The sequence below is a fragment of the Equus quagga genome, chromosome 11 (assembly GCF_021613505.1).
Source record: "Equus quagga isolate Etosha38 chromosome 11, UCLA_HA_Equagga_1.0, whole genome shotgun sequence".
Taxonomy (NCBI): Eukaryota; Metazoa; Chordata; class Mammalia; order Perissodactyla; family Equidae; genus Equus; species Equus quagga.
In genome coordinates, this window is record NC_060277.1 from 19,079,302 (window position 1) to 19,098,550 (window position 19,249).

General features: G+C 37.7%; 2 protein-coding genes across 2 annotated transcripts in view; one reads left to right on the forward strand and one right to left on the reverse strand.

The window, feature by feature from the left end:
- Positions 1–19,249, reverse strand: part of NT5DC1 (5'-nucleotidase domain containing 1) — a 125,312-nt gene that overhangs the window by 87,204 nt on the left and 18,859 nt on the right. The window lies entirely within an intron of this gene.
- Positions 13,538–19,097, forward strand: COL10A1 (collagen type X alpha 1 chain). The gene is made up of 2 exons (XM_046674293.1): positions 13,538–13,691; positions 17,227–19,097. The coding sequence occupies exons 1-2, from the start codon at positions 13,538–13,540 to the stop codon at positions 19,095–19,097; spliced, it is 2,025 nt and encodes a 674-aa protein (XP_046530249.1).

Genomic DNA, 19,249 nt, shown 5'->3' on the forward strand with positions numbered 1-19,249 from the left:
TTCCTTATATACAAAATATGAGTGGTAATACCTATCACATAACATTCTGTGGGTCAAATGAGAACAGCAAAGTACCAGACACACAGAAGATGCACGAGATACACAAGTCCAATCTGAAGACAAAGCTGAATCAGATCTAATTAGAGTGCTAATCACAGAATGCTATTTAAAGGTTAACAACAGAAGACTCAAGCACCTTACTAGGGTCTCAAAGACAGACAACTTTTATACAAAGGGCCCTTACCTCGAAGACTATGACTTAATATTCATAATGTTTCTTAAGCTAAACAAAGTTAAATTCCTATTTCCTTCCGTTCTCTCATGATAAGAAATATCTAAAGAACCACAACTCATAAACATGGCCCATGTGCACTTTTCAATTGAAAAATAGATCCTAAAGTGCTATAAAGTTACACTAAAAAGACAGAAGTCTTCTTTACTGTCACACGAAATGTTTTTAAAAATTCGGACAAATTTATCAACACTGCAAGTGCATTTGAGCAGTTCAGTATGGTTATATTGTAGTATGCTATATGCATTAAAATGCACAAGAATTTTATTGTATCAGTACTGAACTTAAAACAAAGTCTAAGAATAAATAGTATTCAAATACAATTATTTCTCAATATTATCGTGGAGTCACCTATGAACTGGTATTATTTCAAAACATATTTGTATTATCCAAAGCCTACATGAGTTTAATCAATATTTGTACCAAATAACACAGAATTTTGATCCTTTAAGTGAATCATCCACAAATTGCTCCTAGTAGACTGAGAGCTTCCCCCCTCGAATCCAGAAAAACACATACTTGGTAAGGTCAATTGTTTCCCACAGGCTGCAAAACTTAACATTTCCCCCCTAAATTCTCCTACTAGATTTCTTGCCAAACAATTCTCTTCTCTCATTATATCTGTATTTTTTATAGTTGTGCTATATATTATGAGCATACATTTATTTTTTGTAACTGTACTATTTTATCAGTCACATACGATCAAAATGCCTTTTACTAAATTAATCTTTAAAAGCTTTTCTTGGCTGTAATTATACAAATCCTACTGGTTGCAAAATTAAAAAGCAATCATAAACTAACATTTACCAACGTGAGAAGTCAAAGTTTATGGGGAAAACAAACCGAAAGCAGTACCAGAGGCAAAACGGGAAACATCCAAATATCTGTTCTTATTCTCTTAACATCATAGTTGCAATCAAAGGCAATCACCTGTCATTTTTAACTCCTACTAAACATAAACTTCTATAAAAATATGAACACCCAAAAACGAAATTCTAAATGTATTCTATATGTAAATTAGTGCTGCTCTTTGCAAAATCAAGCACAGATTCTAATGCCACTCCATCAGCTCCACTCAGAAGTTATGTCTAAATACTAAACACAAACAATGAAACTGCTATGAACTCAACATCAAGCTTTATGTTGGAACACAACTTCCTACATACACAATACTCAACTACTGTAAATTTGGAGGAAAAAAGATTATTTGATAAAAGTGTTAGTCTTTGTTCACAATAGGATAATACTGAATTTAACATGTATTTTAAAGTTCCTGGTGCCAATACAATCACGTGATACTTGAGTCCTTTACGTTGTATTTGACAACTTAATATGCTTTTTCCATTTGAAGGGCAGGAGTGAACTAAAGATGGAAATTATATTAACCATTAGCTCAAAGTTGAATTATTCTGATCTCATTAAATCTAAGGAAATATCAGCATTTGAAGAAGTAGGTCAAAGGTCACCTAGGAGATATTAGCAAGAGAACTTGAATTATAAAATCAATTCATAAAAAAATGTCTTTTTTTAAAAACCATCAAAGTCTCTGAAGTTGAGAATCCCACATTAAGCATCTCCATTTAGGGATCTCTGTTTTTCAGAAAAAATACCCTCAACTTTTACTATGGTTTATCCATTATTAGCATTAACATATTAGTAATAATTCAAACATTTCCCAAAACATTGAGAATTTTTTGATTATTCCACCTTGCCTTTCAACCATTATAAAAGGTCATGAGGTGCTATAAAAGAAGCATATTAGATACTTTGTCAGAATAAAAACAAATATACCAATATTAGCACTATTTGCATTTCAACTAGCTTCTTTTTTAATTAGCAAATTCTGAATTAACCCATCTTAGAACTGAAACAACATGGCTCTTTCAATGGTAAAGAATGAAAACAGTTTCCACTAATTTGAGATGATGATCTGGAGCAAATGTAGTGGGATTACACTTTCACACAAATTCCTAACAAAGAATTGCCAACACAGTAGTTCTGAATTAAATATACTCAGAATTATACTGGGTTCCTAGTAAATCTCAAGAAACATATCCATGGAAAGCAGCAACTTTACCACCACCTACTGTGTGATCTTGGCCAGTATGCTTAACATCTCTGGGCCTCAATTCTTCATGTCTAAAGATAGAGATGACAACATTTCTACATGTGGCTGCTACAAGGAGTAAATGAAATAATAGATGCGAAGTTCTTAGGATTGTACCTAGCATATGATAAGAGCTTAAAATATGTTTGCTATTCAGTTGGACATTTTTCTAACAGATTTCACAACTTTAAAAGACATCTATTTCTACATTTCTCAAAAAATTAAAAATAGAAATACCATACAATCCAGCTATCCCGCTACTGGGTATTTATCCAAAGCACTTGAAATCAATGATCCAAAGAGATTTACGCACCCCTATGTTCACTGCAGCATTATTCACAATAGGCAAGACATGGAAGCAACCCAAGTGGCCTTCTACAGATGAATGGACACAGAAGATGTGGTGTATATATATATACAATTGAATACTACTCAGTCATAAAAAAAGACAAAATCGTCCCATTTGCAACAACACAGATGGACCTTGAGGGTATTATGCTAAGCCAAATAAGCCAGACAGAGAAACATAAAACACTGCATGATTTCTCTCATATGTGGAAGATAACTAACACATGGATAAAGAGAACAGATTAGTGGTTACCAGAGGGGAAGGGGGGTTGGAGGGTAGACGGAAGGGATAAAGGAGCACATATGTATGGTGATGGATAAAAATTAGACTTCTGGAGGTGAGCACAATGAAGTGTATTCAGAAATTGATACACAATAATGTACACCCCAAATTACACAATGTTATAAACGATTATAAAAAATCCCAATAAAATTACTTGGAAAAAAAAAGACATCTATTTTTTCATACAAATTTGTATGTGTTGCATACGTGCATTTTTATAAAAGGTATTTTAGTTCAGCAAATAAGAATATTTGTAAAAACATGACCAAGGATGGATATGTTGATCCACGGGCTACAGAAGCACTTGAAGCATAGCTAAAAAAAGTATTTTTCAATTGAATTCAAGTATAATCCATAGTAAATATTCAGTATAACTTGTGGAAAATATTTCAGGAATATAAGTTACACTGTTCATTAAGTAATGGAATGGCATATTACCTAAGATTTCAATGGGAAAAAGTTAAGTCTGCTCAAACACACTTTTGCTAAGTAACAGGGATAACCCACAGCTTTGTTATTATTATCTAGAAGACTTACATGGAGTCTTAAAAAATGGGTTTATGGTTGCCAAGGACAAAATTTAAATATCAGTTTCTGGTGCTTACTGATTAGGAGAGATGAGGATCTCTCCCAGCTCTAAAATTCATTTTTTAGTGATACTGAGTGTGAATCTCAACTTTTTCATCTCACAAACTCTAATGTTCTAAGATTTCTATCCAGGACTCACTTTCCAAATAATATTTCCCCTCCTTTACAGGTCATATACTTCCATTCAGGAGAGAACAGCCTAATAAGTGTTTGAGCAGGGAAAGAATCAATAAATGCTTTCAGTAGTCTACGAGCCCGTTTTTATTTCCCAGTATATCTGTTTAATACACTAAAGAGTTGAATGAATTGACATATGAACAAGTAAATGAGGCATGGATGGCTGAGAAAATCTGGAAAATGAAGCACAGGCAGGTCTAAACAGTTATTCATTACTCTGAAACTGCACAGTTTAGGTTTCTGAGACGTTTAAAGAAATTCCTTTAAATTCCCAAGAGTCTGGGCTCCTCTCCTTTTTCTTTCTCCCTCCATCTCAGCCCCTAGGTACCCACTCCTTTAACTTTAAACCCTCTACCATGGCTACCTTGAGAAACACAGTCCTTGGAAAAATCTAACTCTGAAATTCTAACTTATTTGCCAGTAGCAGAGCTTAAGGTCCAGTCAGTAGAACAGCAGCCACAGTTCTCATCTTTTGTGAAAATTAGTTTGGGAAGCAGTTGTTGATGCTGGGACCTCTGCAAGAATTCAGAGTTATTTTAAGGTAAGGTAAGACCCAGGCTGAAAAGACCCAGCTCCAAGCCAGCACTGTGCCAAAGGCCCCACTGCTGGGTGCCCACAAGTGTGCGGCAAAATGCCCACATTCAATAAATATTGAAATCTGGTCTCCTAAAGCTCTTAGTGCCTTCATTCAGCAAATATTCATGAGGACCATGCTTTGTACCAGGCACCACCTGCGCAGAGTGGAGTTTCAATGATAAATAATCAACAGTCTCTGAGTTACATTCAGGAACGAGTATGAAGTGTGATGAGAGAATGCCATTTGATGATTTAGAGGATAAATTTCATGCCGGAATCCACGAATTCTGGATTCTAAAGAAGCCAGAATAGAGGCCGAAAGAGGCTGTGTTTGGTATCCGTCTCCTCCAGACTAAGGTAATAAGTAGGAGGTTAGCAGCACCTAACATAGCAACTGGCACACAGCAGATATCCAAAGTTCAGCAAACATTCAAGAAGACTGGCACTATAGAGACATCCAAGTATAACGTCAGAGATATTTACTCCGACATCAGCATGGTCATCGTGATCATTCACATTTACTGAGCATTCCCAGGCACTGTTCTACCACCTTACATATATCTTATTCTACCTTCCAAGGTTCCTAACAAATAACACTAAGAGAAAACAACGTAAGACCATAGCCTGTCTAGATTTCAGCCTTATTGGCATCAGAAGTAGCAAGATTTATTTTAACATAAGTGATTAAAGATAACTGATAGAAGTTTAGCACTAAAAAGGTCACTGGGGGGAAACACCACTATTAATAGTCATTCTGTCTCTATTACATTTTATTTTCTATTTTCTACATTTTCTCTAAATAGCAATTACCTTTAAAATCTCCAAGCAAGTAAGCAGACTTCAAGGATTTTACCGGTGAGAAAATCAGAGTGCAAGAAGAACAGGTGACCTGCTTGGGGTAACTGATGGGCAAGAGGAAGGAGCCGGAGATGGCAGGAAGAGTAGAACTTTAGCATCAGTCCACAGTTAGGAGTAGAGGTCCGTTGGCCAGATAACAAAGTTGACTGATCAAAGGCTATGTAGACTAAGGCCTAGCATTACTTAAACTGAAAACTCTGGGACATACTTTAATTGCTAATATGAGTAAGTTACACAGTGCATGAGCATCAGTCTCCAAGGTAGGTTTCTTGGTGGTCTGAGTTGCCATCCGCAAACACCGCGCGTCGCTCCCTCCTCTAGGTACCTTCGTACTCTCTTGGTAGGTGGCAACTGTGGAATTGTTCTAAATGTGATAAGGAGGGGGCAAAGAGATTCAAATGAAAAGTGTCACCCTGTGACTTCCCCAATTAACACTTTAACTCTCTAATTTCTCCTTCCAACTTATCAGAGTCTGCATGTGAAAGCTGAACTTGTAAATAGAGTAGGAACGTCTTTGAATGACTGACAACCTGTTGGGTGGCCAAGATCTTTGAAGATCTGAGGTCAAAGAGCCAAGAAGCTCTCTATTTTTTTTTAAAGATTTTATTTTTTTTCCTTTTTCTCCCCAAAGCCCCCCAGTACATAGTTGTATATTCTTCATTGTGGCTCCTTCTAGTTGTGGCATGTGGGACGCTGCCTCAGCATGGTTTGATGAGCAGTGCCATGTCCGCGCCCAGGATTCGAACCAACGAAACACTGGGCCGCCTGCAGCGGAGTGTGCAAACTTAACCACTTGGCCACCGGGCCAGCCCCAAGAAGCTCTATATTTTTAACTCAGCAGGTTACTATGGAAAGACGGTGATGTCATTAAGCACCTGAGACACAAAACTGAATTCTTTAAGTAATGTAGCAATTTATGTGTAATAGAAAATAGAATATGAAGCCCTTGTTTAATTTAAACTTTTTAAATGACTCTCAGTTTTTCTTGACCTGACCTTAAGTTTCAGGGGTTTTCATAAACACCTGTTTTTATGCATGAATTTCACCTTTCAAGACCTTAGCAGGTATCTAACAACTAAACCACACTAGACTATTTACACAAATAGGTCAATTTTAGCTCCTAGGCTCTGTAATAGCACATACAAATGTTCTTTTAAAACTTTTTTCAAGAGGAATGAGGTACAGCTGGGTGGTGGTGGAAGCTGTGGGTCTCCAAGCGCCCTAACTAAACTTCTGGGCACTTCTCCTATGTCCACTGCTAAAAGAATGAAGGATTAGAGAAATAGGAAAGTCAGTATCCTGCTTGGGTAAGGAGATGAACACATTAGCTTGGTCGTGGTGTTTTCCCTCAACAGGCTCTCTCGCCAACAATGTTTCACTTCAGAAATTTAACTCAATTAAACATTAGGGAAGAAGACATTCATAACACAGAAGCTAGTTTCCTCATCCGAAGAATGAAATGACTGATCTAGATGACCTTTAATGTCCCAAACAGCTCTGAGTCTATGAAAGGACAATAATATTCTGAATCAAAAACTTATGTATCTTAAAAGAAAATTTTGCATGTAAAAAAAAACCCTCATAAGCAAACTAAAAAGAAAAATGACAAACTGGGAAGAATATGTGCCAACAATATCACAGGAAATAGGTTTATAAGATTAGAACACTTCTAGGAAAAATGGGCTAGAAATATGGTCTTAACTATATGAAAGGCTGCTTAACCACATGCTTAATAAGAAGAATGGAAATTACAACTAGACCAAGATTCCAATTTTCACCTCCAAAATGAGCAAAAATCTAAAAGTTCAACCAAATCTAAACAACATATCCTGTTGATGAGGCTGTGGGGCAACAGGCATTCCCACACATTGCTGATGGAAATGCAAAATGATACAACACCTATGAAGGGGAATTTAATGATACATAACAAAATTAGGTATGCATTTTCCTTCTGACTCATGAATCCCAGTTTTAAGAATCTCTCCCAAAACTATTCAGGCAAAAATATTTATACACACAAACTTATTCACTGTAGAAATATCTGTATTAGTAAAAGAGACGAAATAACACAAATGTCTATCAATAGGGAAATGGCTGAAAAAACTACAGTACATTCTATACAATAGAGTACCATGCAGCTGTAAAAAGGAAGTGGACCATCTTTACATAATGCTGTGTAACGATCTCAAAGATAAACTGCTACATAAAAAGAGGTGGAAAAACGTATGTCTTTTATGATGCCAATGATTAAAGAAATTGGAAGGGGATACGAATGGATATCTATTTTTAAAAAGAATAGAAGGATAAACCAAAAAAAATTTTTTTTTAAAAAGGCTACTTATGGAAGGAAAGGGAAACACAGGGTGGATAGGTGAGTAATAGAACCCAGACTTCTCTGAATATTCCTTGGTTTGTAAATTTGACTTGGGAAATAAGCAACGTGTACTAGAGCTGGCTTGTACTGGCTCTTGGTAAATGTTCAGAATTTTGCGAGTCCATTGTCTTTACCTTGGTAGCTTGAAATTGGCTATGGTGGGAGTATTTACATCATAGATATTTGCAAACACATTTCTCTACCCTCCAGCCAGTTGTTAAACATTTATCAGCACACCACAGGGAACGTAAATATTTTAGGAAAGTATTAAACAAAATAAAATTTAAAAACAGCATTCCTAAAAATTGAAAGCAAAATGAAACAAATAAACCTAACAGCGAATTGAGTGGGTAGCACTACTACATTGCAATGAGCCGTTTCAAGTGGCTCTAAAGCACGGTAATTTGACTATATAGATCTACTGGTAACAACAAAAGACTGGCAAAAATAATCCGAAACTGTTTTCAGTATTGTGGTGTGAGAGTTGGTAGTGTTATCCTGAGAAACTGTGAGTATTATGGAACACAGCAAATGGGTAACAACATAATTAGTGTGGGACTAAGAAGCTACAGATACAAGTCTGAGGTCATTAAGTAAACACCCTGTGGCCCTGGATGTGAACCGGATGTATCAGTATGAAGTTATGATGTCTTTCCTATTTAATTAACATTACCTGAATGAATTTCCTGGAGCTGTCCACTGAAAAAACCTGGAAACAATGACCCAACACCCCCAGGACCCAGACAGCCAGCTTGTTGTCTCTAACTTCTATTTCCCACAAAAGGAACCAAGACTCCCTGATTACAGATCTGGGTAAGGGAAAGTATAAAATACTGGAAGGAAAGAAGATATGAAAGACTACAGGGATCAAGTCAAAAGGACTCAGAGACAACATGAAAAGGTTCCTGCTGACCAAAGACAGGAGAAAACTGTAAGCAATAAGAAGCATAATAGCTGTCATGGATTGAAACAAACGCAATATGGTTAAATCCATGAGTTTATGACCCTCAAACACCTCAGGGGATCACCTCTGGAGGATGCCAGGAAACAAGTTTACTGTTTTAAACGTTGGTAAAGGCATTTATCCTGCTTTTTCTATACAAACTGTACTTCAGGGTAACCAAATAGCTGATGAAGGAGTATTTTTCTTTATAGAAGTATTCAAGCTAATAAACAAAGGAGGAATGATAGAATTAGAATATCTAGGCAGGGGCTAAGCCAGAGGCGCAGTGGTTAAGTTCGCACCTTCCACTTCCGCGACCCAGGGTTTGCTGGTTCGGATCCCGGGTGCAGACACGGCACCGCTTGGCAAGCCATGCTGTGGTAGGCGTCCCACATATAAAGCAGAGGAAGACAGGCACAGATGTTAGCTGAGGGCCAGTCTTCCTCAACAAAAAGAGGAGGATTGGCAGCAGTTAGCTCAGGGCTAATCTTCCTCAAAAAAAAAAAAAAGAATATCTAGGTAATGATCATTACTTAGCAACATAACAAAAAGAGAGACAACCAGCAACGAAGGGCCTCCTGATTGAAATTCACCACACCACTGTCTATACTGTTATTGCTAAAAAATATTTGTGTGTGTGTCTTTGTGTGTGTGTGTGTGTGTATCTCAACCATGAATCAGATCAAACCTCTAGATCTAACTACTACCAATTTACAGGAAATATGGGGAGCAGGTTTTAAGTGACAACAAAATCCAAACTGCAGAAAACTGTACAGAACAAATGACCCAGTTTTCCAACAAATAAACTGCAAGGGGAAAAAAGGGACATGGATAAGAAACCTACATGAACAGGGACATATCAATTAGGGGCAATTCATGAACCTAATTGGAACAAACAATCAATCAATAAAAATAAATATGACTATGTGCATATTTGTATACATGTATACTATATATGTGTGTGTATATCTATATATGTTTGTGTGTAAATATGTCTACTTAGATATATGAATATGTGTGTGTGTATACACCCAATAAGATAACTGGGGAAATTTGAACATGGACTAAAGCATTTGATAATATTAAAAGAAATGGTTAATTTTTTAGGTAGGATGAAAATATTGATTTAAAGAAAAAGGCTGCCTTGTCTTCTGGAGAAATATACTGAAATATTTACAGGTGAATTGGTACAATATATGAGATTTGTTCAAAATACTGGGGGGTGGTAAATGGAAGAAGGATTGAGTGGCAGTGACTTGAGATTAGTTTAAGTTGAGTAGTAGACACCCAGGCAATCATTGTAACTATTCTCCCTACTTCCACAGATAAAACTAAAATTTTCCGTAATAAAGTTAAAAACTCTATGAACAAAAACAACAAAAAATTACATACTTAACATTAACAAGCTGGTAACAGAAGACTGACACCAGACGGAGACATTCCAACTTAAGGGTCCACTCATCATGATCACCTGAGGAGCTGTTTCAAAATACAGTCTCTGAATCACCAATATCTCAACGAACATCAAAGATTCAAGCAATTGTGTCTCATCCCTCAGAACGGTGGGAGCATGGAAAAAAGACTGAGAACCACTGTTTAAACACCATAAGGGTGGGGGCTGTACATTTTTCTCCCAGTTTTTATATCCATGCTTGACACATAAGAGGTACTCAACAAATACTTGGTGAATTAATGAATGATCTCAGGAAATGAAAATGAACAGGTGAGCTTAACAGCAGTTAAGCGCTAGATGAGCAAAAAAATCATACATATTTGATATTTAAAAAATCACAAATTACTGAGTTTAAAAAGTATGGCTTTCTGGCTTAAGTGGAATAGGTTTTCATCTTAAAGCCACAGACTAGTCACTTCAAACAGCTACAAGTAAACTTCCAGAATAAAAATAGTTTTAAATACACAATTGGGTGGGGTGTGGCTAGCAAATATTCTGATTCTACAATCTGTTTTGGAAAGACAGTGCTTCTTATGTGACTAACAAAGCAAACAGCAGTCAGATTCTCTGTGCTGAAATAAGTACTCTATTTGCAAAAGGGGTTGAATGTCCAAGGTTTATTCAATAAAGACACCACATTTTCCAAAGTTAAAGAAGAATATAGAATAACAAATACCCACATATATTTACATATCCCAAAAAGAAGGCATATGACCACCTGGTATGGATTTTGTTTCTAGTAAGTATTAAATGGAGCCAAGACCACCGTCTCACCATGGGGAACAGCAAAATACCTCAAGCACAAGAATAATCTAATTTTAAAGCTGGGAAGAACTTAGAGACCTAGTCCAACCTCTTCATTGTGTTGATGAAAAAAAATGCGCCTAGAGAGGTTAAGGTGAAAAGCTCTGAAAATAGCTGGAGTAGCCACAGATGTCTACAGGAGCCACAAACGGTCTACCGACACAGGTGTACAGTATGAAGGATGAGAATTAATCTTCTGAACTTTCACATGAATGATATCTAACGGTATCAGTCTCAACTGTAAATAAATGTGTGTAACCATATATATGCACAAAAATACTAGAATATGTACTTCTAATATCTCCTTTTAAAACAAATTCTACAGCCTAGCATTCAAGAGCATCCATAATGTTACCTGACCCACTGTTTCAAAGTCTTGTTCAAATGAACCATTAAGTAGATGGAAGGCAGCCATTTCTCTCACTTATCTTTGTGGCCTCTTACAGATGTAGTAGAGCACATATTATAATTACAGAAACTATTCTATAATTTCCCAGTGATGAAAGAATGACAAGAATATAAACTTCCCAATTCTCATGTTAATCTGAACAGATACAAAAGCCATATTTCACCTGTATCTATGAGTGTTATAAAGAGATATATAGGACATTGCAGATTTTTAAGTATGGCAAGTAAAAGCTTTAAAAGTGAGAGCTAAGAGAAAGAGAGGCAGTGAGATGTTACCCATTTACCTTTCTACAAGGTTCTATACAAAGCTTAATTTAAAATACATATACAAAATTGTATGCAGGGGAGGAAGAAGGAAAAAGTTAAAGAACAAACCTTTATTTCATCTACTCATCAAACATTTAATTATTTCAATTACTGATCAATCCTGAATCCATACGACTTTAATTCTGCAGATTAAAAAAATGATATATCCATGCCTGTTAGGGAATTTTTTCCTTCTCACTTACTTCGCTTGTACAACAATTGATTTGATTTAGCTCCAAATTGATGCAACCAAATAAGGTACAAAATTTGGCCTCTCAACTTCCTGTTTTTATTAGATTCTTTGGGATCTTGAAAACGATTCTAAGAATCTCCTAATATTGTCAAAGAGAACACTAACCATTAAAAATGACAATGATAATGTTTACTTTCATCTTTGGGAAAAAAAATGTTTCTAATTGGGCTGATTCAAGATTCTTCAAGGAAATTGCAAGGTAAACCAATGATATTTTTAAAAAGCTGAGAGCAAAGTTTGAAGAATTCTTTTTCTTCTGAAATGAACAAAGCAACCTTATTGAAATAGACATGATATGACATCATCAAGTTAAGGGTTTTTACAATCTCTACTGCAACTCTAAAGTAAAATCCAAAATTAAGCAATAAAACCTGAAGCCTTTTACTGAACATGGTATAGTGTTGTCAATAAAGAATCTAAATCTTTCTGAGTAATTACATTGCTAACTCTACTATCAAATTCATGGACATCTTGCTTCCAAAAAATTTAAAATATTTGATATGCAAAAATTTGAAATGTTTATATTTCAATAATAAAAAATATCATATTTATATAACATTTAAAATTTCTCTTAACTTCTTAGGACTTATACAAAAATCCTGAAATACAAGAGAGTATAACTACTTTTTCACCATTTTGTTTCCCCCAAGCCTAAAAATAAGTAAGAACTAGAGTAAGCTATTTTCATAAAAATTTAGGAACATTAATGAACACATCGACGGCTTTATGTAATAACTGGAGAATTTAGATGATGATTTAAATCCACTCCCCACCAAAGATTTCTTCTCCTAATTTTATATACTACCAAATATTTTCAAACAAATAACACAAGAATGTGCTTTTCAAAAATACAAAGGGGGTATTATCATTCCATCATAAACATTTGAGTAATAAGTTATAAATAAAATCACAGAAAAAGATGGTACCTGGTTATGACTATTAATATATATTTAAGACAAAGAGTTTATTTTTCAATAAGAAAACAAGGAAAAAGCCCAACATGATCTTGTATGCCTGCCCAACAGAACTTTCCACCATAATTAGTGCTTCCCACCTCTGGAGGGAGGGGCTTACATTCAGGGTAACCTCATGTAGTCAGGGGAACACACTATAAATACTGCAGGACAGCTCTGTGGAAGGCATCTTCTGCACTGCTCACCTGGGCAGGAAGGCTCAGGAAGCTGTGAAGAAACCATCCCCAGGAACTCCTAGCCCCCAGGTAAGTCTATGACTTGACGCTCACTGGTGGACTTCCATGTTCGCTTATTTGGAAACAACCTTCAATAAATTAACTATTTGCTTTTTGTGATTTAAAACGGTTGCTTTTCACTAATATGCACTCAGCAAGTTAAATTTGTATCAGCCTATATAAAAGATAGTCCTAACAAAAACTATATTTGTAAAAATATGCCCTAATCTGAATTTCACTGTATTTTGAAACTATTGGACATTTCAGTCCATGTCAAAGATTTGAATTATTTAATAGAGACATCCAATTATGGTTTCTGTTTCTTTTTTTAAAATTACTTCATTTTTACTTGCTTACTTTAATGTGGTTTCCAAAAACAACTAAGACATACATTCATGTAACTAAAAAGTTATAGCTGTTATTAATTTCTGGAATATATTAAAAATATAAATGATAAGGTAAAAAAAGTAGATAAATGTATAATGAATTCATCTGTGCAACATCAGACAAATAAAACAGGTCAATAACAAAGCTCTATGAAATGATTCTTTTCTGTTTTTTAGGATCCATCTGAGAACATGCTGCCACAAACAGCCCTTGTGCTGCTACTGACCTTGAACTTGGTTCATGGCGAGTTTTATGCTGAGAGGTATCAAACACCTACAGGCATAAAAGGGCCACCACCCAACATCAAGACCCGGTTCTTCATTCCCTATGCCATAAAGAGTAAAGGTAAACTGAACTGCTTATTCTGCTCTAGTAACTAGTTGGTTGACACTTTCTACAATCTTAATGATCTCTTTAATGAAATGCTTTTAACTGTTTGGTCTTAAATTATTTTAAAATTCCTGAATTAGCCCAAAATTTAACCACCAAATGATTTACGGAAAATGTAGATCTAGTCAAGAACATTAACATCCTCTACACAACACATATAATATAACATATAATAGAAAAATACACTTGAATGTTAAGAACTTTGATGTGTAGAAATTTTTTCCCTCAAATGATGCTTTCACACATTTCTATAATCTAGAAATATTAATCCGATCAAAATTAATCAAGTTTAAAATGTTTTCACTAAAAATAATTGTGAATTGTGCAAAGAGAGGAGCAGGTTTAGATATCTAACTACTTCCGTATATTTACTTTCACAAACTATTCAGCTAGCCCACATATATATATATATAAAATCGTCCTAATTATCAATAAAATCTGGATGCCTTCCAAAGAAGTTTAATAGGCAAATGAAGTAGTAATTCTCATAGTTTTCATACAGACTTTACTGCCTCGTAGTATGTAAGTTATTTATCCTCTTGCGTTTTAGTTTCCTCATTTGTAAAACAAGGAGCAGCTGTCTCAAAGGAGCGCTAGGAAGCTTACGTGAGCTGGTATCCGTAAAACGCTTAAGCGCTGGCTATTACTACTGCTACTTCTACTTCGCCTCCGACTTCTATCACTTCTGCCTCCATTTCTCCTCCTCCTCCTCCTCCTACTGTAGCAGTACTGGTGACGTAGCCTTGGCTACTTTTTAACTTTCTTCTTGAATCTGCTCCTCATTTGTTCACCTTTCTCCAAGACTGTGAAGGGTACTGAGACAATGTTTGTAAAGTACTAACAGAGCCTCAAAGAAAGGCAACTTTCAGGTTTCATATTCACTAATTCCATTTAATAGCAACTGACACAAACTGCCTGTTAAACATCTGAATTAAACTGAATGAATAATCTGAACTGACTGCAGGATTCAAATTTCCTTTCCACAGTATTTTTTCAAATTATTTATTTTTTTCTGTAAATAAAGCTAAGGACAATTGCCATCAACTTGAAAAACTATGCTTTTGGAGACAACTGTTTTGAGCAAATTAGATTATAGGATTGTCTTTTTAAGAAGATGAAATCTAAAATATTTCATGAAAGGGAACTTAATGTTTAAAAATAAATGCACAGGTACACAAGAGATATTTTTGACTGTCTCAAAATAGATATAAAATATGAGAAAGAAAAGTTAGGAAAAAACGAATAAAAGACTACTTTACTTGAAGCAACAAATGCAATTTGAAATGCTATCACAAGCAGCACTGGGTTATACCCTCTATGATCATGAATTCAGAATTTCTGTAGCTTACCAAGATCATAAGAACAGTTATGAACTAAAAAGAAAATGCAGCACTTTTAGAAGGTGAAAAACTTTTCCATCTTCCCACCTTAATGTACTGCATTATCTCAGTTATTTTTACAAAATAAATAAAAGCATATATCTTGTTAACAAATGAAAAGTTTGGAAGCTGTATTTTAACTATCAAATCCACCTTAGTCTCTAGTTGATAATACAAGGTGGAAACTCAAATACATTATTATCCACTGGCAGTCAAACGAAGACAAAACCCCACAATTTATACAAGTAAATCACTGAGCTGATAATAGAAATACAAAGAGGTCCTATGTAATTCCTACATATATCTGTTCAATACAGGCTAAAAGAGAGCTCAGCCAAAATACACTAAATTATCCTGCAAAGCATTCCACTGCTGGTGGGCATGAGAGTGCCATATTCTGATACAACCAACCACTATTTCAGTTTGTGGGCATTTAAGAAACTTCTCTAGGACCTGGCCCGGTGGCACAGAGGTTAAGTTCACGTGTTCTGCTTCAGTGACCTGGGGTTTGCCGGTTCAGATCCAGGGTATGGACCTACGCACTACTTGTTAAGCCATGCTGTGGGAGACATCCCACATATAAAGTAGAGGAAGATGGGCATGGATGTTAGCTCAGGGACAGGGCTCCTCAGCAAAAAAGAGGAGGATTGGCAGCAGATGTTAGCTCAGAGCTAATCTTCCCCCCAAAAACAAACAAAAAAAGAAACTTCTCTACTGGGTAATCCTTTTTCCTTGAAGATGGTGCCACCCTATCAAGCTACAAACAGGGGCTGTCCCCCAAGGATACAACAGAAGTCACATTCTTTCTTCCACTGAGAGGTGGAGGACCCATTAGGGCAACATTCCAAGTGACAGATCACTCGGTTGTTGGAGTTCTAGTCTCAAATGGTGCTCGATGCAGTTATTTTCAATAAGACTGTTTCCCCTACTTTAATAGTTAAACAGATTTCCAACCAGACTAAGACAATTATTTTTAGTATGGACATGATCTTTATAATAAGATTCTGAAGTGAATCCCAATTTAATAGTTTGCATTTTTAAAAATGTGCTAGTTTACTCCAAACCGTTAAGAAATCCTTTATTTATCCATCTATTCTATTTGTAATGTATCAATACCTATTTATTCATACAGGTATATACGTACACTAAAGCCAACCAACAAGATATGTGTTAATATACAGAAATCTTTTCCACAAATTAATTTTTCTCACAGTCTTTTTCCTGATGTCATTTTCTGAAAATCCCTGGGTAAATAAAAGTCCACTCTTGTTTTATTCTCTGTAACTGAAGCTCTTACGGGATGCATCCTATGCTTTCCCACACTTGGGGCCCAACAGCACTTTTCAGGTCAGAGGCAGTGAGTAAGTGGTTTTGGAGTTTATTATATTAGTAGAAGTATTTAGCTCAAAGGAATCTAGAGAGCTATGAAATCAACAATTTATTTGCATTAATCAAAGAATACTTTAGATAAGCACTTTAATACTATTTTCTGTATCTCACACATTAGGTCTAATTCTCTAATTCTTTGTTTCAATTTTAAGTCAATTATGGAGAACGTAAGAACTCAGAGTATGCACTAAGATTAAAAAAAAAAAATCAACCTAAATCTAAACTGTGTTTAGCAGAGCCACGGCTGATATAAATTATAATTAACTGTATTTCTCATTTATGTCTTATAGGATAGCTTTTGTAAGGGAAAACTGTTACAGTTCTCAAACATTTTCCCATTTATTCTGTACTTGTCTTTTTCTTCCTTTTCTGTCAAATGCCTTTTTTTAAAGTTTCCTTTCTAGGTAGATGATTTTCCCAAAATAAATGTGATAAACTTACCCCCACTGCACTCTTATTCTAGATGAATTCTTCAATCCCAACTTATTTTCATGGATCATTAAGATGTGATGAAAGTACTATGTTACCCATGGTCTTGTGAAACCATCTTCTCTAGTAGTATTTTTTAAAACAATATAAAATGTATTGTCTGAAACCATTTAAGACTGGTCTGCCAAAATGGATTGATTGACACTGCAATGTTCCATCCCAATTCATATTTTAAGAAGCAATAATTATCCTTGATATTATTAACCATCCCCTTCTCTGGGCATGTCTTTTAGGTGTATCAGTGAGAGGAGAACAAGGTGTTCCTGGTCCACCAGGCCCCAGTGGACCTCGAGGGCACCCAGGACCATCTGGACCACCAGGAAAACCAGGTTATGGAAGCCCTGGACCCCAAGGAGAGCCAGGGTTGCCAGGACCACCAGGACCATCAGCCACCGGGAAGCCAGGTGTGCCAGGACTCCCAGGAAAACAAGGGGAGAGAGGACCATATGGACCAAAAGGAGACATTGGACCAGCTGGTTTACCAGGACCACGGGGCCCACCCGGGCCACCTGGAATCCCCGGCCCGGCTGGAATTTCTGTTCCAGGAAAACCTGGACAACAGGGACCTACAGGAGCCCCAGGACCCAGAGGCCTTCCTGGAGAAAAGGGTGCACCAGGTGTCCCTGGTATGAACGGACAGAAAGGGGAAACGGGATATGGTGCTCCTGGTCGCCCAGGTGAGAGAGGCCTTCCAGGCCCACAGGGTCCCATGGGACCACCCGGCTCTCCTGGAGTGGGAAAAAGAGGTGAAAATGGGTTTCCAGGACAGTCAGGCACCAAAGGTGATCAGGGCATTCCGGGAGAAAGGGGACCAATTGGCCCACCAGGCCCCCAAGGTCCTCCTGGGGAACAAGGACCAGAAGGCATTGGAAAGCCAGGAGCCCCTGGAGCTCCAGGCCAGGCAGGGATTCCAGGAACAAAAGGACACCCTGGGGCTCCCGGAATAGCTGGGCCCCCAGGGGCTCCTGGCTTTGGGAAACCAGGCTTGCCAGGCCTGAAGGGGCAAAGAGGACCTATTGGCCTTCCAGGAAGTCCAGGTGCCAAAGGGGAGCAAGGCCCAGCAGGTCATCCTGGGGAGCCAGGTCTGACTGGACCCCCTGGAAATATGGGACCCCAAGGACCAAAAGGCATCCCAGGCAACCAAGGGATCCCAGGCCCTAAAGGTGAGACAGGGCCAGTGGGGCCTGCAGGACAGCCTGGGGCTAAGGGAGAAAGGGGTTTCTCTGGGTTAGATGGAAAACCAGGGTACCCAGGAGAACCAGGTCTCAATGGTCCTAAGGGTAACCCAGGGTTGCCAGGCCCAAAAGGTGAGCCTGGAATTGGAGGACCTCCTGGTCTCCCAGGCCCTGTGGGCCCAGTAGGAGCTAAGGGAGTGCCTGGAAACAATGGTGAGGCTGGTCCAAGAGGTGCCCCTGGAATACCAGGTACCAGAGGTCCCATTGGGCCACCAGGCATTCCAGGATTCCCTGGACCTAAAGGTGATCGAGGAACTCCAGGTCTTCCTGGTCCAGCTGGCATAGCAACTAAGGGACTCAATGGACCCACTGGGCCACCAGGGCCTCCAGGTCCAAAAGGCCATGCTGGAGAACCTGGCCTCCCAGGGCCCCCAGGCCCCCCAGGCCCCCCAGGCCAAGCAGTTGTGCCTGAGGGCTTTATAAAGGCAGGCCAAAGGCCTCTTGTTAGTGCCAACCAGGGTGTAACAGGAATGCCTGTGTCTGCTTTCACTGTTATTCTCTCCAAAGCTTACCCAGCAATAGGTGCTCCTATCCCCTTTGATAAGATTGTGTATAACAGGCAACAGCATTACGACCCAAGAACTGGAATCTTTACCTGCAGGATACCAGGAATATACTATTTCTCCTACCACGTGCATGCGAAAGGGACCCATGTTTGGGTGGGCCTGTATAAGAACAGCACCCCAGTAATGTACACCTATGATGAATATATCAAAGGCTACCTGGATCAGGCTTCAGGGAGTGCCGTCCTCGATCTCACAGAAAATGACCAGGTGTGGCTCCAGCTGCCCAATGCCGAGTCGAATGGCCTGTACTCCTCAGAGTACGTCCACTCCTCTTTCTCAGGATTCTTAGTGGCTCCCATGTGAGCCCGTTCCCACTGAGCTAATACAAATCTGCTCGAAAAGGCGCTTCCCAACCCACCCCGCCCCACAAAACGCATATGGAGGTAGGCTGAAAAAAAAGCGACTCATTTTAATTCTCCAAAATACAGATGTGAGCTTTCAGACCAACACAATTC